This window comes from Festucalex cinctus, chromosome 1 (assembly GCF_051991245.1).
Source record: "Festucalex cinctus isolate MCC-2025b chromosome 1, RoL_Fcin_1.0, whole genome shotgun sequence".
NCBI lineage: Eukaryota > Metazoa > Chordata > Actinopteri > Syngnathiformes > Syngnathidae > Festucalex > Festucalex cinctus.
Window position 1 is genome coordinate 18,752,228 of NC_135411.1, and position 24,964 is coordinate 18,777,191.

Below are 24,964 nucleotides of genomic sequence, written 5' to 3' on the forward strand. Positions count from 1 at the left end.
TAAAAAAAAATCAGGCGGTAAAGCAGGACAGGTCCGTACAACAGTGGCAACGCCATTTGAGCATTTTTCCTCGTCATCCATTATTGTCGTCCGGCAGTTGGAGTAGTGCCAAACGCGAAACAAAAAAATCCATAAAAATAAAGACAATCGCTTAACTCTTCGGGACAGCGGTAGCCGGCAAGGGCAGGAACTTTCATCGAGAAGCATGCATGCATGCCCCCAAACAAAATGTTTACACCATAAGAAGGTGGCAGGCTTCACTTCACTGGCGTTAAACTGCTCTTTTGGACGTCCGCACAAGTTGATCCCCGTTCACATTTATGACTGAATTTTTGGCTTCAGCAAACGAATACAGAATACATCCTTCATATGTGGACGGTCGTAGTGTCTGGAGTGGTTTCTGCAAGTTCCATAACAGCTGTGTTTACTTGGCATGTTGCTTTTCCGGAGATAAAGGAGAACAAAACAAGCACTATTTGCATGGCTCGTCAATGACCGAGCTTTTTTTTTTACCTCCTTCCAGTTCAAGTTGCTGAAGTCACGTGGCCTTGCGGTCTAAAAATAGCATTCGTGCACTCCCCATTCGCTTGCCACTTCCAGCCTGACAGACTGATACCGCTCAACACAGCGCTCCAGCTGTGTTGATTGAGCTCGGCAGCAACGTATTTTAACTGCAGATGCAGTAATGTGCCATTATGGAGGCGCTATATCAACAGCAGTGCACCGAAAAGATCTGAAGCAAAAACTACTGAAGAAACAGTTGGTATTGGCCGTCACCCTTAGTCAGGATGGTACCACCTCTGCCTCAATTTGACCCAGGAAAAACCTTGTAAACATTCAAATATATTTTACGTTATTACCTGTCCTACAGCTTGCGGGGGAAGTGGTGCGCTTTCAGGACAAGGTGGTACGGAATCAGATGGAAACCTGTGAGACATCAAAACAAAAATAACTGCCGTTTCTTACAAATAAATTCATAATCTATTAACTAATTTTGGCCAACATGCCAACAGAAAAAGTAGTCATGAAGTTAATGTTCTGTTGCTTCTGACGACTTTAACCTCATGAACTTGTCTGTGTATTCTTACTTAAGCATGTGCAACCAAAACTCAACAACAACAAAAAAACGTACCTGTTCATAACCATTGGAGCCATTCCAATGTTGTTTTGAACCATGACTTTATTGATGCCTTTCAGCGCGACCATTTTGGCTTTCATGATTGGGTCTGTAACGGCGTCGAAATCTTGAGAATAACAAATCATCACAATTACAAATGGTTTGCTCAACATTAATTTGCATATTGTACATATCTATAGAGGTGCATCTCAATAAATTGAATATTGTAGAAAACATTAATTCAGTTCAATTCAAAAAGTGAAACTCGTTTTCATTACACAGTGGAACAGTTAATTCTATTTAGTTAAATTTAGATTTTTGACAGTTACAGCTAATGAGAAGCCATGACACGGCATCAAGAAATAGTATAAATTCAAAACTTTTTAATACACGTTAGGTAGGAATTGACAATATGAAAGTATTTTGCTTGGTGTTTAATGACTGTATGGGTCGCTTTCCAGTCTACGTACCCAAAGGTTGTGCACGCATCGTTGACTCAAAACAACGGGAACCATACATGCGGCTGTAAAGGTTTTTTTTTTTTTTTTACGTGGACTTCTTAAACTTGTTAATAGTTTCAAAGAATAAAAACATGCCTAGCTGTAAGAATATGTGAATTGAAGTAGAAAAGAATTTATTTTTCTCAATTCCAAGAGAGAAAAGGCCATTTTAGAAACACCGGAGGAGCCTGTGGCTGCATGCTATTAAAAGCACAGACTGGACCAAGGACATATTCAAGAATTCCCACTCATTTGCTCATTTCATATCTGGTAAGTTATCGTGACTATCTGATGAAACTTAACATCTATCGATGATTAAATCGATTAATTGACTAATCGGGTCCATTTTAACTTTGCATTAAAATGTATTACAAAAGCATTTTTCCCCGATTACTGTTTAATAACCGGTGATTGGTGTTTATTTCGCACTTCGTATTCATATAGTGGTTAAAAAAGGTAAAAGTAAATTACTGCTGAACAATTACTGCTTATATGCTGAAATCAGAGGAATTGGAGAATTTCAAATGACTCAATTATTAAAATAGACGTCAATTAATATGATAAATCGATTACTTTTGAGAGCTCTACAAGCAACATAAACTAGCAGACTAGTTAGCTACGTTACACACGCTGGCAAGCGAGTGCAGTTAGCTGTGAGGATGTAGTTCCACTTTCTGTTGACAATGGCCCAAACATCATACATTTCTGTTTTGTTTCCTCTTTGCTACGGGAAAACTTTCGCTTGTATAATACAAAAACTTTTAATCAAAATCACAATGTTGTATGGTCTGTACATGGGTACACATCACATTTTTGTAAGCAACCAAACACTTGTAGACTTGCAGTTTTTCTCTTGAGTGTAAACACTAGGCTTCTCCATTAAATAATGATGTATGTCTGACCACTTGACATCGGGCCCACTTTGTAACAACTTCCTCCTACAGGGATCAGAAAATTGCTTTCCATCTAATAACGGTAGTTTTTAAAACTAATTTTCAAGATTGTTTATAGTTGGCTTGTATACATGTTAACGAACCTTGCCGTACTTTCTGCTCCAACAATGTGCATGCATCCCGATTTTGTCATCTTTGGTTACAAACAGAAAAGGAGTTTAAAGTTTAGTGTAAATAAAATGACTTTTCTGCAAGAATCTAAATTATTGAGATACACCGTTAACCAAGAAAAAAAAAAAAAAAATATATATATATATATATATATATATATACCAATGTTGGGGAAGAAAGAGTCACTGGAACGCTGTCGTATCATGGCCTGCATCTGTCTCTGTTGCTGCTGCTCTTGCTTCTCCTGATCTAAGAGGTCCTGCAAAAGGAGGGGCTGTTCCTCCAGCAGAAGTGGACGGTGCTGGCCCGGCTGACCCAGGGCCTGGTTTAATAACTGTTGTTCCACCTGGGGGTCCTCTCCAAAATCTGCTATTGAAGACTCTCCAGCAACAGTGGTGCTTGGTATTGTTTGATTCACAGGAGGAGCCGGGTTATGCTCACTCTCGGTGACTTGGTTCGGCTGGGGCAGGAGGTTACCCTCTTGAGTGACGGATTCAACCATTGGGTTTAACGACTGCTCTTCAGGCTGCTGCTTAATGAGTAAACTGGACAGCACAGGGGTGGAGTCAGAGACGGATCCTTGCTGGTTTGATGCCATGGTGTTTCCAGCCATCTCGGGGGATTTCTGACAGTCTTTGACCTCCGTTTTAATTTCCTTCCCATGTGCCAAAGTAGCAGGGTCCTGACTCTCAGGAGTGTCGAGTTTGACCTCGGTTGATGGTTTTTCGTCTGTCTTCTCTGGTGCAGTTGCTGAACTGGATGAGGCTGCGCTTTCACTGGGGTCCAGCTTTTTGTTTGTCTCAGCTGTGTCAGCACTCTCATCCATCGGATCACTGAGATCCAGTTCCTCATTAAACATGTCTTTTTTGATGTCATCGAGATCAGGGTCTGTATAAGCAATGATGTCAAATTTCCCAGATGTCAGAAAGTCATCAAGGTGCAGGTCATTTGTCTCAAGGTCTAGGTCTTTGCCATCTTCAGGATCCAAATTAAGGTTTTCCAAGTCAGCATCCACCAAGTCTTTCACTTCAACATCTTCAAGATCTTTGACTGCAGATTCCTCTGCATCCAGTTTCTCCTCTCCTGCTTCACTGGTGGCCACAGTATCATTTTGGCCAGTCGTGGGAGCAGACAGGATGACGGATGTAGACATGTTCTGGGTCTCATTTGGAGCAGGCTGACTCATGGATCTCAATAAAGGAGTTTGTTTGAGTGCGTTGTTCGCTGACATTTGGGATTGCTGATGAAGATTGTCCATACTGGCGGAAAGGGGTGCATTTCCAGTCTGCCTGGCCAATGGATCTAACATCCTGGGTCCTTGAATTAATGGAAACCTGTTGTCTGGCGTGCCTGGGAAGCCTTGTGGCCTTTGAGCTTGGATGTTGGGGTCCATGTTGCATCCTTGCATAGCAGCTGGTGGAAAAGCCATGCGTGGCCTGTTTTCTGCTGCTCTGTGTCGCAGTTCAATGAAGGGCTGGCCCATAATGTTATGCTGCTGTACCGGCATACCGTGTGGTGGAAAGTGTTGGGGCAGAGACATAGGATTACCGCCAACTCCCTTCGCCATTTCTGCAGACATGGATCGTCTCATCTGAGGAGGAACATCCTGCATTGGATGCTGTCCACGTGGAAAAAGTTCTTGGGCTGAATGAGGTCCAAGAGCACCAGCTGGAAACGAAAACCTACAACAGGATAAGAATATGTGAGTGCGAAAGCTAGCCATTAATTGCAAGATAAAACTGTGTCAAAGGGAAACATCGAAGCTAAACACACCTGGGTCCCTGGTGTCTCAAATTAGGATCCCCAGGGTGTGGGCCCCGAGGCATTTGTCCCTCATGTCCTGCTGGAAAAGGCCCGGGAAACCTCATCGGCCCTCTTAAGGGTCCTTGTCCAGGATAAGGTGGAGGCGGTCGGTTGAACATATCCCCCTGTTGTCCAGGGTCTTCCTGAGGCCACGGTCGCGGTGGTCTAGGAGCCAAGTTTCCAGGAGGCTCTTGAGGGCACCTCTCTTGACGAATGGCACTCCTTTGTTGCTGCTGCTTCAGGATTAGTTCTCGAATCCGTTGCCGCTGCAAACCACATGCATAGCAATATGCAACGTGTTGTAAATGGTTTGCTAGATCACGCTTTAACGTCAGCCTATATAAAGTGCTATCAAATTAAAAACGCCTTATGAAGACAGAAAAAGGCAAATGTCTCACAAAGCCTAGATGGCTTTTGGGGCTCCTACAGAACATCTATCAGCCCTGAAAAGGCGATGTCCACTAAAATGTTTTTGTAATTAAGGTTGAGTTAAAAAATAAATAAATAAAAAAAATAAAAAATAAATAAATAAAAATGAGGAGACCAACATATGTTAGGTAATGAGAATGTTCCGTGTATTGATATCATATGAGATAAGGGCTCGGGGTGATATAGCTTTAAAGTGCTGCATAATACAAGTATTTAAGTACGTTTTTCATATATATATATATATATATATATATATATATATATATATATATATATTAGGGGTGTTAAAAAAATCGATTCGGCGATATTCGCGATACTACATCGCGCGATTCTCGAATCGATTCAATAAAAAAAAAATCGATGATTTTTTTTTTTTTTTTTTTTTTTTTTTTTTTTATAGACCTCAGAATTGTTCATTCGGTAGTCTTACCGATTCAACGTCTTATCATTGCCTTTTTTTTGTTTTTTGTTTTTTTTGTGTGTGTGTGAATCGATTTTTAAACGTCCATTTTTAATGGAAAAATATTCAACAAAACGTCTGACTTCGGGTTAGGATTCACACCTTGAGCATGGAAGAATGTTATATGAACGGAACATTAAGCCTTAATATTTTATTTTAATGCTGTTCAAACATGAAACAGATTACAACCTCTATAAGACTGAAATTTCAGATAAATAAATAATACATTTTCATATAAATCTTACACTCTACAAGCTTACTGATTAGTATTTTCTAAATTTGAATGAAAAAAACCCCGCAACAATCGACTTATAAATTCGTATCGGGATTAATCGGTATTGAATCGAATCGTGACCTGTGAATCGTGATACGAATCGAATTGTCAGGTACTAGGCAATTCACACCCCTAATATATATATATATATATATATATATATATATATAGGAACATATAAACATAATATATAAACATAAACAAGTAGCAAATAAAAATTTAAAGAAAGAAGAAAACTCATAGCAATCATTTGTGATGGTTTACATGTCCAAAGGCAGTAGGAAGAAGTTAAAAGCTTAAAGTCCTACCCCTTATTCTTTGTATCTTTTAACTTATTTAATTATTAATACAGTAAATTAATATATTACGACAAAAGAAAATGTGTAATCCTGCTCGTGTAGACAATTACACTTTAACATACGTACATTTGTTAGGAGCGTATGTACATGAATTTCTTAGGCATACACAATAATAATATATCCTCATACTCACATACACAATTTTCATTACACTCATAATGGTATATCGAAAAAAAAAAAAACATTTCTGCAATTGTACTAGCTCATGGTGATTTAAATAATGCTCCTGAACTTTACTTTTAAACATTTTTTTTAAACTCAACAATTGACTTGCATCTTTTCAAGTCATTACCAAAATTATTCCACAAATTAACACCTCTTACAGAATACACTTTTGCTTAATATTTGTTCTTATTTTGATTTTTTTTTTTTTTGTAGACACTTGTACCCCTTATGTCATAAGGCCTCTCTCTAATTTCAAATAGCTTCTGAAAACTGTGGCAGAGTAGATTGTTGTCACATTATTTGTGCTATTTTAAACTCAACTAAGTCATAAAATTTCATTGTGTTTAATTTAATAAATAGTGAATGTGTTGGTTCTCTATATTTTGATCGATTAATAATTCTTATGGCTCGTTTGCTATCGAAAATGAGTTTATTTATTTTTTTCAACTGTTCAATTTGTTTTAGTTTCCTGTGAAGTGCAAAACTGAGGGTCTGAGCTGTGCTAAAACCGGAGCTAGCACGTCTTCACTTCTACACCACGTATCTATGCAAAGGTTTGGGATTTAACCATGTTCATATGTATAATATTACAAGGGTTTCATTGAACGTATGTATGCCACACTTTGCTGGTTCAGCAAGTTCACAAATGGTTCTTGTGCAAAACACACTTTTGTGCTCTAAATGACATCTTTTGTGCTTGTAATTGTGGCAAAAATCATTTTATGTGCTGTAGGCTCTGCCTACAGCATGCAGAATGCCAAGGTTGGCGGATGCTTCTTGATTTTATTTTTTATTTTTGAAATCAAATACTTTATAAAACACATTTTGTATTGATATTGATCTCATGTCCATCGAGATACATACAGATAATGAATTTTCACCCAGCCCTAATAACAAGAAAATCATCAATGCAGTAGACTACAATAACAATTCTGTACCTGTCTGAGTTTCTCTTCATTTTCAGCCATAGCAACCTGAGTGTCAGAGGAGACAGCAGGCATTTGGGGGTTGTTGGGCAGCTGGCTTGGGTCTTGAGGGACAACTGCATTGTTACCCAGACTTGGTTGATCTTTAACTTCCACCTTCTCAGACTGTGGACGCGGGGTCATAGGGGCTTGTTCAAATGGGTCGTGACCAGGCGTCTGACTGCGTCTTCTGGAGGGTGACCTGGCAAATGCATCATCTGGTACACAAGGATGTTTAGGTGTTTGTGAGCCTGGATGAGGGAAATGTTCCTGAGACCTGCCTTGAGGGGCAGAGAATGGGTCCTGAGTTCCCAAAGATCCAGACCTTAAAACTTGTCTATTGACTCCATCAGGCCCAGAATGCAGGCTTGCAGGAGACTGGGCATACGGGTCATTTATCATTGTCCGGGGGTTCGCGGGCTGGGAAAACATGTCATTACTCCCTGGTCTTGAGAGCCCAGACGCACTAGTAAATGCCTCAACTGACCCTCGACCGGTACCCGGCGACTTAGAAAACCTCTCCACAGCACCGGGCCGGGGTGTACCTGGTGGCTGAGCATAAGGGTCCACAGAGTGGGAAGGTGACATCCTCTGGGCAGGGTGGGACTGATGAGGAAACTGGCTCATTCCACCAGGATGAGGGGTGGCAGGGGCATGCGCGTAAGGATCCGAAGATGGGCTAGGGGTGTTTGGTGGTTGATTGTAGTTGTCGTGTGGACGTGGGGTGCCAGGAGGTCTAGCATACGGCTCAAAAAATGGGCGAGGTTGAGAATTAGGTTCGGGCCGAGGGTTGCCTGCAGGCTGAGAAAATGGGTCGTATGTGAAGTGGTCCGGCCTTGGAGTGGAAGGTGCGTGGGAATAAGGATTTCTTGACATTTGAGCAATTTGTCCTTGCTGAGCAAATGAGTGTGCTTGAGGTTGATGTTGGCCCATGCGAGGAGGACTGGTGAAGTTGTCATTCCCAGATGGTCTTGGGGTGTGCGGGGGCTGTGCATAAGGGTCAGCCTGTTGATTCTGGGAGAACCTTTCTGCAGAATGTTGACCTGCTCGGTATAACGCTTCATGAGTCTGTGGAGGGGGCATTGGTGTCTTGAACAGCGGCACAGAGCCAGACTCATTGCTTCCAGGGATTGGTGTCAGTAGAGGTCTTGAGTAAGGGTCAGACAATATCATCCTGTTCTGAGTCATGCGTTGATAAGCCTCGTTTCTTATCATGGGCCTCGAGTATGGATCTCTGCCTGGCGAGCCCATTGGGGGTCTTCCCTGCACTGCGTGGCTAGTCCTGGGTGGCCCCATGGGCTTCAGAAAAGGGTCCACTTCCCCAGATGGCCTTGGAGTGTCAGGAGGTTTGGCATAAGGATCATTGCTATTGGATGTTGGAGAACCAAAGGTATCATGGGCAGGTGAAGGCCTCCCTCGGTCTTGCTGTTCCATCATGGACGTGGGAGATTTACCAGACTCCATAGACATTCTACGACAGCCATTGGGCCCAAGAGTTGGTGGTCTTGGAGTCCCTACCATCTTGCTATATGGGTCCCATGGAGATGAAGGTCTGGACCCAGAGGAGCCCGGTGAGAAAACCTGTGGGGACTGAGGCTGGGAAGACGAGCCAGAAGGAGGAGGAGGAGGGGGTCGTAAAAATACATCATCTGAAGGACCTGAAGTTGGAGTCCCTGGTAACTGCGGCCTCGCAAAGCTGTCTTTCGCAATTAGCTGTTGCATTGGCGATGTGCTTCCATTGCTAGGTAGCGAGGCTGGGCTCTGGTTCCCGCTGTTGTTGCCATCTCCCTCAGTCTGCCCGCTTGTCTGTTGCAGCTGCTGCTGTTGTTGGAGTTGCTCGTTCTTAACTTGCTCCAGTTTCTGAGTAGCTTCGATTTTGGCTTGCTGTTTGCTTTTCTGCCTCATTTGCTGTTGGAAAACCAAAACAAAATGTTTGGCATGAGACAATATGTTGAAGGCAACAAATGTCATTTGCTAGTCTCATGCAAAAAAAGTGAACTGGGCCTACTAACCACCAATGTCATCAGGGTTAATGCGGAGGGATAAAGCAGTTGTTTTGGGAGCTTTTACAAAACCACCTCTTAGATGTCTTAATATTAAGTGGACCTGCTGCTGCCCTGACTTAATTCCATACCCTCTTACCTGTCTAAACTTCCACTCTTGTTCATGCTCTGACTCTTTTGGTTTCAAAGGGTCTTTAAACAGCAGTTCTGTGTCTAGTGGTATGTTGGGATCAAACACCTCAGGGGGCTGTGGATGCTGCGGATGGTGCCTCTTCACTGTCTCATTGGACATCTGGACTTTGTTGATGCGCAGGGCGGCTCGGTTATCTCTTGCCTTTTGCTGAAAGGCACATCAATATATATTATCAAGACAAATTGCATATCACAAACAGATGGAAAAAATAACTAGGCAACCAACTCCAACAATGTTAATCAAATAAATTGCACTCATTTACAGTATTCCTTACATGTGTTTTCTTTCAGCAAACATGGTTCTCTAGAGAAGTCAAAAGTTATTCAAGTAATTTTTGTAACAAAGGCAAGGTATTTTAATCTCTAACAGTAGGCATAGATCCTTTTTTCCCTCACTAAAGTTTTAGTCACTTCAAACACATGAACCTTCATTACAAGCCTGCCAATATTAATTAGTTTATCTCTGAATGGCCGGATTTCAAACTGTACTGGCAATAGGCCCAATGCTTTACAGAGGTGTGTTAATGTGGAACTAAAAGTGACATGTACGGCTTATACTTCGTTCATGGTGTGTTTATGGGTTGGGATGTTTTAAATAATAAATGATTTTACCACATATGGGGCCCTGTCTTGTGAACTAGCTTTCCTCCACAATTTTGCAATTTGCTTTACTCTGGTGGACCAGTCTGTTGAGTAGAAAAAGACAACAAAGCTCCATAATTAATTTGTACTTTGAAGACTGTGGGAAAATAAGCTACAACCCGATGTGCCAACCTGGGAATTCCTCTTTGAGGTTAGGAAAATTGATGTTGGTGTAAAGGACAGGTGCAACAGTGGCAAGCTCCCCGAGTGTCTCCTCCTTTTCCCACTTTAGTGTACTCCTTTGGGCATTCGACATGGCTTCAGGTTCCCCCTCAGGCAGTGATCCAGGTGCTGTGGGGCCAGGGCCATGGGCAGGGGAGAGCCATGGACCAACTGCTTCTCTTGGCATTTGACAGAATTTTCTATCCCTACAAAGGTAAATAAATATAACTCTTTAAATAAAGACAAAAAAAGACATGCTAGCATCATGCAATACAAGCATCAGTACATTACCTGGGATTGTCACTGAAAGGCATACGGTTGAGGGGGGAGAAATTTTCTGGGATTAAAGGCCCGGCTCCTGAATTTGAAGGGAAACGGTGGCCTGGACCTATCATTCCATTGATCATCGGCATCCTTGGAAACATTGGATTGCCTGCAGTCCATGGAAAACGATGGACTTGCTTGAACATTAAAACATTCAGAAATAGGCACATGACTGTCGCAAACAATGTACCTGTGTTGGGATGTGGGATACAAGTGCCAGGTGTGGTGGGGGAGGGGCCCAGGGGATGAGGCACCTGTGGCGGCGGTGGTTGGCTTGTGCTGGGGCTGAGGACCGCAGTGAAGAGATCCTCTACATCCTTGCCCTCCAGCTCTGTCCCATTGTAACAGCATAAAACACAGTCAACATATGGCTCCTTGTTAAAGAAAAACATTTCTCCAAAATTGGATTGGCAGTGTTGTAATAAAAAAAATCACAAACCTGGGATTTTGTACAGTTTGCTGAGGATTGATTCTGAAAAAGTAAAGGGACATAATTTTGAATAGTTTTAACCTATTGGCCTGAAGAGCTTGTTTTTTTTTTGCCTCCATATAGAAAACGGTCTCTCAAACTCACCGTCAGTGACCATCTTGTCTAACTCTGGACTAAGAATGCCATCCAGGGGTTCTTCTGGAAGGCTTCGAGGTGTCCTGCGTCCAGCCTGAGAGTGGGGTGCCACTGGGGTACTGTCTGTCAGGGGCCCCACGTCCAGACCAGCTGTGGAAAGAAACACAGATATACAAAATGGGCTTTACATGTTCAGGATTTTTGGGACCAATCAGCGAGTAAAAGAAAATAACCGATCACCGATTTAATCACAAATGGAGCAGTGTTTATTTAAATAACTTGCTTATTTACTGTAAATATATATTTATATATTTAATGTAATATATATATTTTAATAAACATTTACATGTTAATATTCCAGATTACGGCCGGTGGCCAGTTTCCCTCTATAGTCTCTTGGCAGGTTGTAACTTGTAAGTATACTTGTGTACTGCTTTCTGAGCATCAACAGAAGTATTCTCAAACATTTCAACAAATTCAAGCAATCTCTTCAATGCCCAACGGAAGGAAAGGAAAAAGAAAAACCAAGTGTGATTTGACTATAAAAGATGTATTTATTCGAAGTGTATTGCGGAGTTTACTTTTTCTACATCATGCATGCTCTACCAATGCCCAGATGAGTACAAAGTGCCCTGACTTTTAAACTGCAACTGCGCCCATGAGCTTGTATCTTCCCTTCAGTGTAGCATGTTCGTGGCAAACATTCCAGTTTCTTGGGGGTGGGGAGGGGCTGAGAGGTGGGGGGTGACGTCATGCTTGTCCCCGCTTAATGTAGTATTGTGTTAGCTAGCCTATGACACAACTGGAACTGAAAAAAACAAGAAGTCTTTGGCATAAACATATATACTGTATATCTTTGAAAGTAATACGAGCGTGACGATGTGAGGACGTGACATTAGGTGACAGTTGCATACAGTATCTATTTGTTTAACAAATATTAATTCAAACAACTATATAATTGTGGAACTAGGGAATGGAGATTGGTGTGTAGTCATTATCGGTGTTTGAGACATCGTGTCGCCTACAGAACTACTGAATGCAGGATGTGCTCTTGTCATAGTGCTGCTGCTGAGTTATTGTCATATTTAGCCATTAACGGGTTAACAAAGTTTTACGCTCTTTGATATATGAGGGAGGGGGGTGTGGGGGTGATCATTTGCCATGCTGTTCTCGAGGTCGGTTTACTTCCCGTAAACGTCGTTTCGTAGCGTAATCTAAAACATCTTGACGACTATACTTAGGTAAATGCCACGGGTAAACGTGTATGTGGGTAACACTGCAACTGTGATCTCTTATTTCGCACAACTGATCAATGATGGAACCAAATTAAAGACGTTACGGCTGATGACAAAATTGGCATAAAATGCAAAATATTGTCTGAGGCGATCGGTATAAAGTCTAATCCAATGTTAAAACTCCCCACAGAAATCCCTGACTTAATATGTCACTGTACATGAAGTTAACAACATATGTAACACAATTCGTTAATTTTGTGGAAAAAGCAACAGATAGTAAGAAGCACCCCAAACCACTCACTGACATTACATGACATGGAAAATCTTTTTTCATGTACACACATGAAATTTGACCTCTGCATTTGACCCATCACAGGGAACACAGTTAGTGGCACCCAATGGAGCAGGGGGCAGTTTAAGTTCCCAGAGACTAGTTCAGGGTGCTGATGTCTCGGTCAAGCAGCCATATGTTCCGGGATGGTCTTGAACCGATATTCCCATAGTAGCAGGTGATGAACCGCTTGCTCACAGCTGCCATACACACAGTACTCTCGCTAACAGCCTCCAACTTGGACCACAGTTTAACTAAGAAACCTACACTAATAACCGTTTGCTTCTCTCTACAACTACTCCAAGTTTTAAGGATACCTTTTATCAATGAAGATCTACTGATTAGTAAAATAAACAACTGTAATGGATTAATTTACCATGAGCAGTGTCTTCCAATTGTGCAGGTGGCTGCCATTTGAAGAGATCTTAGACTAAAGTATGCAAACATTTTGCTTTTTTCAGCCATCTTGCAGATTTGTTAGTTAAAGTATTACATTACATCTAGGCTTAAAAGGGTTTAATTGAGCTCACAAAAGGCTAAAAATACACATTTGGCTGAATAACACACATTATGTTAGAGCATGGTAAGAGGTGGGGGGAAAAAAAGCAATGTATGACACACCTCACATGCAAAGTCAGATAGATAATAAGTGTCAGAAAGCAAGACTGCATTGATGCGAGGGGACTAGTAGAGACCAACGAACCCTTACCAAAAGGAGGAGGTGAGCCATCAACCTGGAAGGAGCAAAAATCAAGACCTAAAAGAACCCAAAACCAGACAACATGAGTGGAAAAAAACAACTTAAAGAACAAAATATGATTTGGACAATGCATACAAGAGGATTAAATCAAAGATGAACAAAATATCTTATTTTAGAAATGGCGGGAAAAAAAAAAGCAGTGGCTTCTTTTTGCTGACTGAGGTTTCTTCAAATCGGAAGACAATAAACTCAATAACGAAAGAGATTCTTGCCACTGCAACCGCCTATAGGATCAAAGACGCACCAGAGTCACTGCTTGGCTTTCCGAGCATTCCCAAGATGTCTGCATCAGTATTCAAAACATCAGATAGATCAACTAATGGCTCCTCAGAGGTCTCTGTAAATGGGGACAAAGGAAGGAAAAAAAACAAGGGGAAAAAAAATGTCACAAATTATAACTGATGATGATGAATGGACATGAGTGTGGGACCTGGAGAATAAAAAAAAGAAAGAAAAAAAAGTAATATAACGACAAAAGAGTGTTACTGTGAGCAGCCCGATATCTGCAAACATTGAAGTCCTTTTTGTTTGAGTAGTAAGTCACAAATTATTGTTTAGTTGGCATCGTGAAGCCAATGCAGGGCTTCTGCATTCCACCAAATGGTAGCAACCAGCTGGGGGTGCAATTCAAGCTTGTGTTAACGGGCTTTCAAGAAAACATGGGAAAACATGGTTCAAAGGCTGGATTTACAATGCAGGTCAGTAAATTCGACTTGTGCACTTACAACAGATACCTAAAACATATATATATTTTTTTAATTAACATTTGGAATTGATATAATTCAGATCTGAAGATATCCAAATCCATGTGTTTCCCCGAATATTGCCACTTGGGAGAAAAACAAATCGGAATTGTGTCATTTATATCAAGTTTTATGCAGTATAACAGACATGCAAATTTGAGGGGGGGATCAAAGTGCAAGATTCAACTCTGTTGGAAGTGTGTTTCAGCAGTAACGTAAAACAAGCTAGAAACGTGATTTGAAGAGTAGACCTGCATTGATAGTGATAACGTTGTGAGTGAAGACACCTTGTGAATTTAACAAAAATCACAATGGAAGTGAATGAATGACAATACAGTACAATAGCCCGGTATCAGACTGCTCAGTCTATTAAAAATAATTTTCAAATTGGCTGTAAGATGAATTGCACTGGTTTACCTGAATCATTGAATTAGAGTATAGAGTAGTACGTACGCTCTGCAAGTGGTCTGGCAGGGAGGCATGTAGCAGGAGCACTGAGCATAGGGTCTGCCGAAGAGTTCAGGAAACCGGCGGTAAGGCGCTTCCTCTCCAGTTGGCTTTGCCCTTCTTCCATTAGACCAGACTCCACCCCTTGCTGCCTGCTCTGTTTGCTTTTGTCCAGGAGGTCCTTTCCAAAGAACGCCTCCTGAGCATGGCAAGGAAAAGCACTCCTCAAGAACTGTCCCCCTACATCTCTTGACATCATCATTGCAAAGACACCTTCCCCATAGGGACCATTCAAACATGCATTCAAGGATGATGAAAACATCGGCTCGGAATCCAGCAGTAATAATGCAGCTGACCCCAACTTTTGTCAGCACCTATCAAACATAAAACCACTTATTCCCACACGCCATCCGCAATCTTAGACGACATGGAACTATGGCAGTCCCAGCTGCACAAGGACATTAAAAGCCCAATGTGTTACTCTTTCAATAATGAATGAAATGTGCTTTGCAGAGTTGGGACCTTTAAGGTTTGACAGTGCACAACCAGCTTCCATTGTGGTGGGATAAAGAGCAGCGCTGACAGCTTGCCTGTGGCTTTATGCACATCACATATCTATGTTTTGGCCAACACAAGGTGACAGTGAGATATTGTCTTGAGACAAGGAATGTTGAAGTCACATCCATTTAAGCTTTTTATTTGGTGGCTTCACAACCCAGACGGGGGGCATTTAAAGAGCGTAATATGAGAGTTCCTTCTTCTTAAAAAAATGCAGAGGGATTGCACTCAATTTTTTTTCAATAAGTGATTTCCACACAATGCACTTAGAATTACCCAGGCTTCCCAAGGGTGAGATACAAATGCATCTGAAAATACAATCTGGGCAAAGCATTTATGTTGCAAGAATAAGTTTACCAATCAATTTAAGAAGTAAGTAAAACAAGTCAGAAGAATAATATGGATTAGTGTGACTGCTTCATTCCACATTGATTATTCCAAGGCGACAGACCTGTAGGTAGGTGGGAAAAGCCTCCTCCAGTTTGGTTTTCTTCTTTCGGTAGCGTTTTTTTATTTTTTCTGCGACTTCTACTCCAGGTGGTGTTTCATCCACAGGCGTACCAGGCAGTGCCTCTGTCCACCCCCCAACTAAAAACAGAAGAATACATGTTTATTTATGTATATATTTTTTTATTTTCCAAGGTTATGTGAAAACGTGTTGGGGAGGCGAAAAAAAGATCTTTAAGTACAAGGGGTCCTCTGTTTACGACAGTACCGATACGTTACGAACAGCATAGTTCGATGAAAGGAGTTTGATGTAAGAATATGGCTGTTACGAGCAACAAAAGGCAGGCTCAGTTACTGCCGTAGTTATTCGTTCAAATTTGATTATGGATGGATCGATGTTCCACATTTACAGCCTAGAATTGTTCCTCATAAAAAATTTACTGTACAGCATGGTATAAGAATACATTGTCAAATTGTACAAGAAGCTCAGTTACCACTGTACTTAGATCAGTCTATTTAATATTTACCTTTTTTCATTGATCATTTATACCATATTTTCCTCACTATAGTTTTTTTCCCCCACAGTTTGATTGGTCCTGCAACTTTTACTTAGGTGTGATTTATATATGTTAAAATTAGAGCTCAGACTGGTACCCAAAATGCCAAATCCCAAAACATTTTGCCTTTCTTTTGGCAGTTCGCTAATGCTTTTGGTGCATTACTACCGGTGGCCAGAAGGTGGCAGTCAAAAGTATTTGCCAACCACCAAAAGAAAGTAGAAGTAGTAGCGGTGGTAGTAGTAGTCATGGCAACTAATGTGTGTAGCATTGCTAGTTTAGCTTACTTTGTTACAGCACAACAAGTATTTACAGCACCAATAGCTGTGATAACTGACCACAATGTGACGTGGTCTTCCAGTTAAGGTAAGCCATTTAAATTAAAGAACATTCAGAAGCTTTCAGCCGTTTCGTGCAACCTAAATTTGTTCGGTTCCGCCAACATTGAGTGCATTCGGAAAATGATGCCCAAACACCAGTCAGTGTGTGTGCGTGTGCTCAGAGAGTCAGAGCATGCTACCCACCTACCCGTGATTAGGAAATGCAGGGATTTTGGGTATGAGTTTGAGCTCTGTTGTTCTTGGTCTAATTTTTTTATAAAATAAACTTTCCCCAAAAAATCTAATTTATACTCCTGAGCAACGTGCATTCTTCTGTCATGATGCATTCGAAAAATATGATCAATGTTTTCAAACACATATACACACAGTAATTTTGACTTCACACCTGTGTCATCATAGGTTAGAGTTAGTGACTGACTACAGCATGTTCTGACTTTCATTCAGTATGTACAAATTCAGGTTACGCTGAGATCAGAGGAACACAATTCTGTTGTAAACTGAGGACCTTTTCGGTACCATTTATGTCACTGTATATGGCAATGCAAAGCTACACAAACCCTCATCTTTTCCCATGTGACACTCCGACACTGACACCGAACCAGATGAATCCTTTCTACAGAGGGATCGTTTAGCCTTGCCTGGACCTTGGCCCGGTCGGCTTCTCTGGCGCACCATGAACCCACCAATGCCTTAAAGAGATTGAGTAGGAAATTTAAATGCACAGGAAATCCTTTTTTATTGCTGCTGGATTTTGTGTGTATCGGTCAAACCTAAGTGTGCTAAAAATCACTAGACAGAGAGGCCTGTGCCTTTGAGCGAGCATAGTACTTGCTATGGCCATAGTGTCAGGCCTGTACTGTCACATTTCACGCCTCAGAGGAGCTGTCTCCTTCAATCAGGTGTCCTACCAGGCCGGTACGGTTTCCTCTTCCTCTTCTTGATGCCGTCGACCCCCTTGGAGTCGTCTTCGACGGGCTCACGCTCCGGGCTGGAGTCAGACTTGCCCTCGCAATCCAGGAGCTCCGTCTCCACTAAATGAAGAAAATGCTGATGATGAGTGACAGCCCGACGGTAGAGAACACCACTGCCACGCCTTGGCTCCCGCAGCACAGCACCGGGGGTCAATTCGATCTGAACCCCACTCAGAGGAAGGACATTAGCCTGATTGAAATCAAGTTCATTTCATTTGCTCATTACTTCAGCGATGGCTGTTTCCTGTTTTAATCTCTCAGGTCCTTGTCTTCACCGCTCAAGGGTGTTATGTGAAGATATAGGGAGAAGCATAGCTTGAAAAGCATTTAGTGGTTAGCATTGAGAAGTGGTTAGAACACACATTTGCGAGTCAGTTACCTCTAGCATCCTCCATGTCCTCATCCCGGGAGTGTTCTGAGAGGGGGTCCAGGGGGGCCTGAAGGACCGCCACACTATTCTGGTTGATTATCTTCAGTTTGAGCTTGGGTTTGGGCTTCCTGCGCCGTGACGCGGTGGCGGACAGACTCTGGAGCTGACAAAGCCCCGACTCTGTCAAACAAACACCGTCCTGGGTGTAGGTTCTCGTTAGATCTGAGAAGGTTAATTAAATAATCATATGAATATGTCAGAGAAGAAGTTACTCAAGCATGATAAGCTACGTTAAATTAACTATAAACTTACCCATTTCTCTTGCTTTGGTGACAATCTGTGTCATGACAGCAGGCTCAATGGTGTCTCTGGGTTTGGTCAACACTGCAGGATACGCGCAAAAAAAACAAAACAACAAATCCAATCAGAACCAGTTTAAAAAAAAATAAGACAACTATTCAAATTAATGGTGACATATTGGGGAAAAAAAAAATAATTGCACTTGGGGTGGGTAAACTTCTGTGCTCAAGGGCCACATTTTTATAAAAATACATGCTTTTTAATTTGTATTAATTTGATTATAATTACTATTTAAATGTATGTAGAATTGTTTATTTATTAAACAATTTCATTGCATTTTTCCACAAGTGTATAAAAATTTCACTTCAGCTCACATATTTTAGGGGGAAAAACACAGCTGTTATATTTTAATGCAACAAATTAAACCGCTGATTTTAATAAAATAATCCATGCTCATTTATGAGATTGTATTATAAATATTTGATCCATTTCATGTACTATATGAATGTGTATATAGTATGTAAAAGTTTAACAATATTTTATTCACAATAGATCAAATAAAAAATTTAATTAGATATATTATTTTTATTATTATTATGGGTTAATCGACAGATGATACGGTAGCAGCTAGTTTGTGGCGTCATGTTTTGTACATCACAGGCAAGTGTATTGTTGGAAAATGTTTTCCCCCTGTGATTGTTTAGGCAGTGGTGACCGGCAACGCTCCTGCAAGCATTATTTTGCCATGAATGTCTATGATTGGTCAATCAAAGGAGCGAGAAAATGCCATGATTGCTTGTTGACATTACTAGCGGGTATGTTTACGGTTCTGTGTGACAGCAACGACCACGCCGTTTCGTCGAGAGCACGTTAGCTTAGCGGCCAGTTAGCATCACAAACTTACGTCAACTAGATGGCGAGTTACCGGTCACTGTAGTGATCTTGGCCAAACAATACGCGACTGCTTCAGTGTTAACCAACCAGCCTCCACTCCCACTTTGCTGAAGACGCGACAGAACTGGCTGCTCACAGCCTCACACGCTCCCACATTGTATGCACCAGCAAACGACGCGTGTACGTCCAAATGGACACTATGACATATAATGTTACGGATTATGTCATCATGTCAATTTCACGATATTTCACATTTTTAATCGCCCAAAAAAATACACCGGCAATATCATAGAAGATATGATATGGAACACCCCTAGTATCCGCTTTCCCGACTTTAAAGGTAGAAATGCGCAACGGCTCTCGGCTCTAGTTGGTAGAAACATGGAAATGCACTCCTAGCCTAAATGGGTTAAAGAAAACAACCACGACTTCCCACCTCTAGTAGTCTTGAAATTTCTGCACATTGTGCAATCAAAGCAGTTCTCTGCAGCCTTTTCAACATCTTCCTCTGAGTGGAGGCCCTGACAAGAAGCATGAAACCACCTGCGGACAAAGGAACAGGTTTCAACATTTTTAAAAGCTGTCCATTTTGACGCATGAAGAGGTTACACACCTGTCACATTGCCGACACTGGACAATGATGGTGCCTTCACTGTAGATGACGAGGCAGACGGGGCATGTTGAAAGGCTAGCGCAGGGAGCACACTGGGTGTAATTATTCTGCCAGTCACACCTTAGGCCTGGCGTGGTGGCGCCACACTGCGTGCAGGACACACACCTGCAGGGGACAAGGGAAACTGAGGTCACGCTTCTCCGGTAACTTCAGAGTACAAATCAGTTGGAAAATTCCACTTCATCACTTGCCATTTGCACTTCCAGCTGTCTTTGGGTACGTTCTGCAATGGTGGGTTGAGGCAGTATGTGTGATAGCTGATGTCACAGTCATCGCACAGTAGCAAGCGGCCAGGGTCAGTGGCCTGGCCACAGGCCTCGCACACTGTGCACTCTAAACAACGCCAGCCTTTACTCAGCACCACCTTGGTGATCTGAGGATGGAAATAATGAGACATGCTGCTTCTAAATGAAATGTCATAGTTTTCATTTTCTATCATTTGAAAATGGAAGGAATGATTTATCTTGAGCAGAGTACACACATACAGGTAATCGGGTCAAATTTCAGCATTTTCTCTACCTTGCGATCAAAATCAGTAAAGGATAGATTATTGAATGTCTCTAAAAGATTCTCGCAGACAAGCATATGGTGTTGGGTGCATTGAGAGATTATTGGTCCGAGCACTGCATGTGTGTATCTCACAATAATAGAAAAATATACAATATGTGCAGCATGATATGAAATGAGCATACCTTTATGCCTACACAAAATGGATGGTAGCACTGGCCACACTGAGCACAAGCCAAAAGACGGCCCTCTGCACCAAGGCCAAAACTCCCACACACCACACACATGTCCTGAAGGAAAGAAAGTCTTCATGAGTAGCCCATTTCTTTGAAGCGAATAATGGTAGCATTTTGTTTTTTTCATATTTCACCAGTTAAAGGGATAGGTGTGTAGAATTGTGATTTTTCAATGTTCATTCATTTTAAAAACCCACTATTAATTTCAACGATAAAAAAAAAAAAAAAAAAAAAAAAAAAAGGTTCTATTACATCATCCATTTTTTTTCTGCTACATATACCCGAAAGAGAAGAATTTCACAAATGTAGTAATTGGTGGTAGGCTTGCAAAGTGTGGACTCTAAGGTACTGTATTGCGCATGTTACAAACTTCAAGCTTCAAACTTAGGTCGTTTAGATCGGGATTTCATTAGTTTACCACTAGATGGCACTAAATTCTAAACATTGTCCCTTTAAATATATTAATACAGCCGTTACTCTCATTTATAGAATAGATTGTAAAAACAGTAGCGTTCCTACCCTCCCTTATCAGTATTACAGCAGTTCATTAAAAACAAAACAAAAAAAAACAAACGAAAAAAAACAAAACAAGCAAACACCTGCTTGAGTGTGAAACTGTCATTGCTGGAAAATATGACCACTGTGTTGTGCATGGCATTCTCCTCCTCCTCCTTTATTGGGTACGACGTTTCTATTGTGGTGATCTATTGGGGCAAAAAGCACAAACAATTAGGAATTGTACGATCATTCCTGTAAAACACTCCATTTATGTAGTGGGAGAAATTAACCTGTTTTAGCCACAATGCACTCTTTCACTTGCAGTTAGTTGAGAAACTGTGCAGCACAAATTAACAGGTACCAAAAAATATGAACATACTGTATATCGCCAATACTTGCGTCTTTGCACTGGCTTCCTGTTAATTATAGAATTGATTTTAAGATCTTATTGTTTCTTTTTAAAGCTTTGAACGAACTGTCCCCCGTGCATTTCAAACCTCTTCCATAAGTACACGCCAACGCGAGCACTGAGGTCTGGTGGTGCCCAAGACGAGACTGCATTGTTTGTGAATTAACTCGGGTGGAGGGTGCGATGTCGCAGTTAAAATACAAGTACACTTTATTCAAACACCTACCCCAGGGATGATGCTCGGACACACTCCACTCTTGCCCCTGGCCCTGCCACGTCCGGTTCGACCCGACAGACCAGCCCCTCTTGGCCTCCTCCTTCCCGGGAAGGCTGAGCCTCGACCCTGTGGAGGCAAAGTAACAATCAGTAAATGTGTGGATCACAAATAACATGAGGATTATGGACCTCGTGTGGGTGGGAGACCATCACTCTCTTTGATACACTCTCTTTGATACATCCATCCATTGTCTACTACTTACTGCAGGCAGGGGCTAGAGTCTATTACAGGCCGACTTGGGGTGGAATGACGACAAAGTCATTGACTGGTTGCCAGTCAATCGGCAAGCTGTGAAGTGTGTAATCAGCGAGAATTGATTAAACGCCAGCTGTCCACTGCTTGACCACTACAGTCAAAAGCAGTGGTGGAGACCCTTTCAGTCAAATTTATCGAAGAATATGATGTAATGATCGAAAACTGTGCAATTCATTTCATTGTTATATCCTCCTTACTACCAGGGGGGAAAAAAATGTCCAATCATGTTTATTTTGATATTCCCCAATCTTTGTGAAGTAACTGGAATATTGCAAAAGAAATTTTTGAAAAAAAAAAGGTTTTATTTTTAAGCTATGATGTGTCCACTACAGAGGACATTTTTTTTAAACTTAAATGCTCGGCTCAAATGCAGTTAAAACAATTCAAACAATACTTTGTGTTCTTAAGAGTCTTATAGAAAACATGCCAACAACATTTAAAGCCTAAATTTATTCAATAAAAAGTGTTAATACAGTACACTTACTTTTCCTCTTCCCTTTGCACTCAGGGAAGCCGTGTTCTTTTATGATGCAATCAAAAGGAGCAAAGCCCCACCCCTACACATTTGGTATTATTGGAAAGCTCTGAATGTCCTCTATAGAGCACAAAAGGCGTTAATTCAATCGGATGCACTGGATGGGAGATATTCAGGATTAAAAATGTCCACTACAGAGGACAAATTTGAATTGCTGGCAGTGAGCATTCCTGGGTATATATTTAGGTCATTTTGTAACAGCTTTGATCAAATACTTCTGCAGGTCATATACTTATGGCTCACAGCAGGTAAATTGCTGAAAGTTCTTGAGTACCATCATATACTTTCTCAGAACAGACAGTTTGATGAAGACATGTTCAAAGCTCTAAAACTGATTCTAGCCCCGGATGCAGTCTTCATCTAAGCCTGTTTTTTTTTTTTTTTTTTTTAACACCTTTTTACCAACTGTCCTGTGTTTAAGGTATAGTAGATACAAGCCCATCTTGTATCTATACCTTAAGGGGGAGTTTGAGCACCATAGGCATACAGAGGCGGAACGTTAGGCAAGTTGAACTTTAACACTCAGGATTACCTGCCCATGCCCCTTTGAGTGGAATACAATTGTCACTGTCTCTCTGACATTACCACATGCTGTATCTAATTATTTCATTGCACTAATAGCAATAGCAGCATGAAAGCGGCTTTCAATTGTGAGGATGCAAACCATGTTGATTAGCATGGCAAGAGGCAGGCACTAATTTGATTAGAACAGAGCAAATCTCGAGTTTGAAATTAAATTGTAATTCAAAGTGGTGTACAGAGAACTGATAATTGGGCCGAATTTGAACAGTGCAATTTTTTCCTGTTCATGTGTGGGTTGCAACCCATATTAAAAGGAGTACTGACTACATTGAGCCATTTCAGCAATACAAAGTTAATATTTTGTCCAGAATTAATTTGATAACTATTGTTTTTCATGTACAACACCTTTAAGAACACATTTTTCCACTTGCTGTCGACTGAAGATGACATCATCTGTGCTGAGGAAAGAGGTAACGATCAATCGCGTCTCACCTGTCTCCTGGGTTTGGTCAGCAAACTAGCAGCACATACAGTCTACTTGTTATTTATTTTTTTAACTTGTTAAAAAATAATGACCAAACCGCCACAAACCTCCCACCTCTGCCCCCGGCCCTATACGAACTGTGTATGTCTAATCTGTACGTATACCATATAGTTTACAGTTCTGTTCGTGAGATGGGAAGAGCAAGATGGCCGCCCTGTGACTTCAACGGCTTGCACAGGCATGTATGGGCTATCGGCTATCCAGTCATATACTGAGATCAGTGATCATCAGATCAGTGGTTCGTCTTCTTCGCTGATTCTTCTTCTACGCTTTACATTAACTCCCTGTGGATGCGCTACAGCGCCACTCCAGACTTGGCACATCTATGACAGCCATTGTACAAGATTTGTTTGAGAAACCAAGCCTTAGCCTTGATTGGTCGTTACCCGTTTCCTGAGCATAGGTTATCTCATCTTCAGTCGACAGCAAGTCGCAAAATGAATTTTTAAAGGTATTAATTGTTCATGAAAAATAATGAAGTTATCACAGACAAAAATATATTCTTACTGTTGAAAATGACTCAATGAGTCAAGTATCTCTTTAAAAATCTGTTAAGATGTTAAAAATAAGTGTGAGTACCCCGCCTAACTGACTGTCAAACCTGCCAATGTAAGCCTGATAAAAAGCTTTCACTCCCACCTGGCTCAAATCCCAATACTTGTTGACTTTACTGCACCTTCGCCAGACATACAATACTATACAATGCAGTTCAACCATGGTTGGTCTCAGCCAAGAAAATGACCACCAGCATCTAACTTCCAAATATGACTCATGTCAAGCAAAAACGACAAAAGAGAGAGAGAAGAGAAAAAAAAAAAAAAAAAAAGACATGAATCAAATAATTAACAAGACAGATGTTTGGCTGACAGATGAGACAAGGAATCACTGAAATGCCAAAATTATCGCTGTAAAACTTATAAAAAAATAATAATAATCTATTATTGTACGCCAAACCATAGGTCACTTAACAGCCGGAGAGAATCCTTGGTCAATCTCCTTCACTTTTAAAAACTATTTCCTTATCCATTGGCCTATAAACGCTGCATCTCTGGAAGGTGTTTGGAATTAGTGTTGGTAACCATATATATGATCATAGTGACATTCATGAACACTCGGTGAGTGTCAGTCACCACGGTAACTGGGGGACCCTTTAGTAAGCCACGGTATTTACCACTCTGATGCTCCAGCTGGGGCTGCCAGAGTAGTGCCTGGTCTTTGGGACATCCCACCCCTCTGGCTGGTCTGGGGACCAGGACAAGAGGGAGCTCACACTGCTATGGGGGCTCCATGCACCCTAAAGCAGGGGAGGGGAGGTGAGAGAGTGAGAAAGAGGGTAGGAGGAGGGCGACAAAATGCAGCAACGTAAAAACAAAGCGAGCAAAGAAACAAAATGTACAAAGAATGATGTTAGAATGGAATGTGATGAGTTTTGATGTAGCCATATGAGAATATTCAATACAGTGGAACACCCCAACCGTTCCCTCTCCATTTTGTGCCTCTCAGGCATCTTTCAAGCACGAGTACTTTATT

General features: G+C 41.4%; 1 protein-coding gene across 9 annotated transcripts in view; it reads right to left on the reverse strand.

Annotated features, from left to right (window-relative positions):
- The window catches only part of kmt2cb (lysine (K)-specific methyltransferase 2Cb), a 105,886-nt gene that overhangs the window by 29,340 nt on the left and 51,582 nt on the right, over positions 1-24,964 (reverse strand). For 5 of the 9 annotated variants that reach the window (XM_077520533.1, XM_077520587.1, XM_077520524.1 and 2 more), the window contains 27 exons: positions 24,606-24,728; positions 21,528-21,644; positions 20,994-21,098; positions 20,344-20,448; positions 19,843-20,024; positions 19,592-19,756; positions 19,415-19,521; positions 18,097-18,168; positions 17,794-18,006; positions 17,352-17,474; positions 17,001-17,132; positions 15,550-15,686; positions 14,547-14,739; positions 13,595-13,687; positions 13,300-13,347; positions 11,034-11,174; positions 10,899-10,931; positions 10,650-10,790; positions 10,427-10,568; positions 10,106-10,341; positions 9,944-10,017; positions 9,279-9,479; positions 7,110-9,044; positions 4,455-4,750; positions 2,844-4,363; positions 1,133-1,244; positions 861-927 (listed from right to left, as the gene is read on the reverse strand). In XM_077520533.1, the coding sequence (XP_077376659.1) occupies positions 861-927; positions 1,133-1,244; positions 2,844-4,363; positions 4,455-4,750; positions 7,110-9,044; positions 9,279-9,479; positions 9,944-10,017; positions 10,106-10,341; positions 10,427-10,568; positions 10,650-10,790; positions 10,899-10,931; positions 11,034-11,174; positions 13,300-13,347; positions 13,595-13,687; positions 14,547-14,739; positions 15,550-15,686; positions 17,001-17,132; positions 17,352-17,474; positions 17,794-18,006; positions 18,097-18,168; positions 19,415-19,521; positions 19,592-19,756; positions 19,843-20,024; positions 20,344-20,448; positions 20,994-21,098; positions 21,528-21,644; positions 24,606-24,728 (6,813 nt within the window). The remainder of the gene's footprint in view (positions 1-860; positions 928-1,132; positions 1,245-2,843; positions 4,364-4,454; positions 4,751-7,109; positions 9,045-9,278; positions 9,480-9,943; positions 10,018-10,105; positions 10,342-10,426; positions 10,569-10,649; positions 10,791-10,898; positions 10,932-11,033; positions 11,175-13,299; positions 13,348-13,594; positions 13,688-14,546; positions 14,740-15,549; positions 15,687-17,000; positions 17,133-17,351; positions 17,475-17,793; positions 18,007-18,096; positions 18,169-19,414; positions 19,522-19,591; positions 19,757-19,842; positions 20,025-20,343; positions 20,449-20,993; positions 21,099-21,527; positions 21,645-24,605; positions 24,729-24,964) is intronic. The other 4 variants (XM_077520560.1, XM_077520569.1, XM_077520541.1 and 1 more) reach the window with 4 other exon arrangements.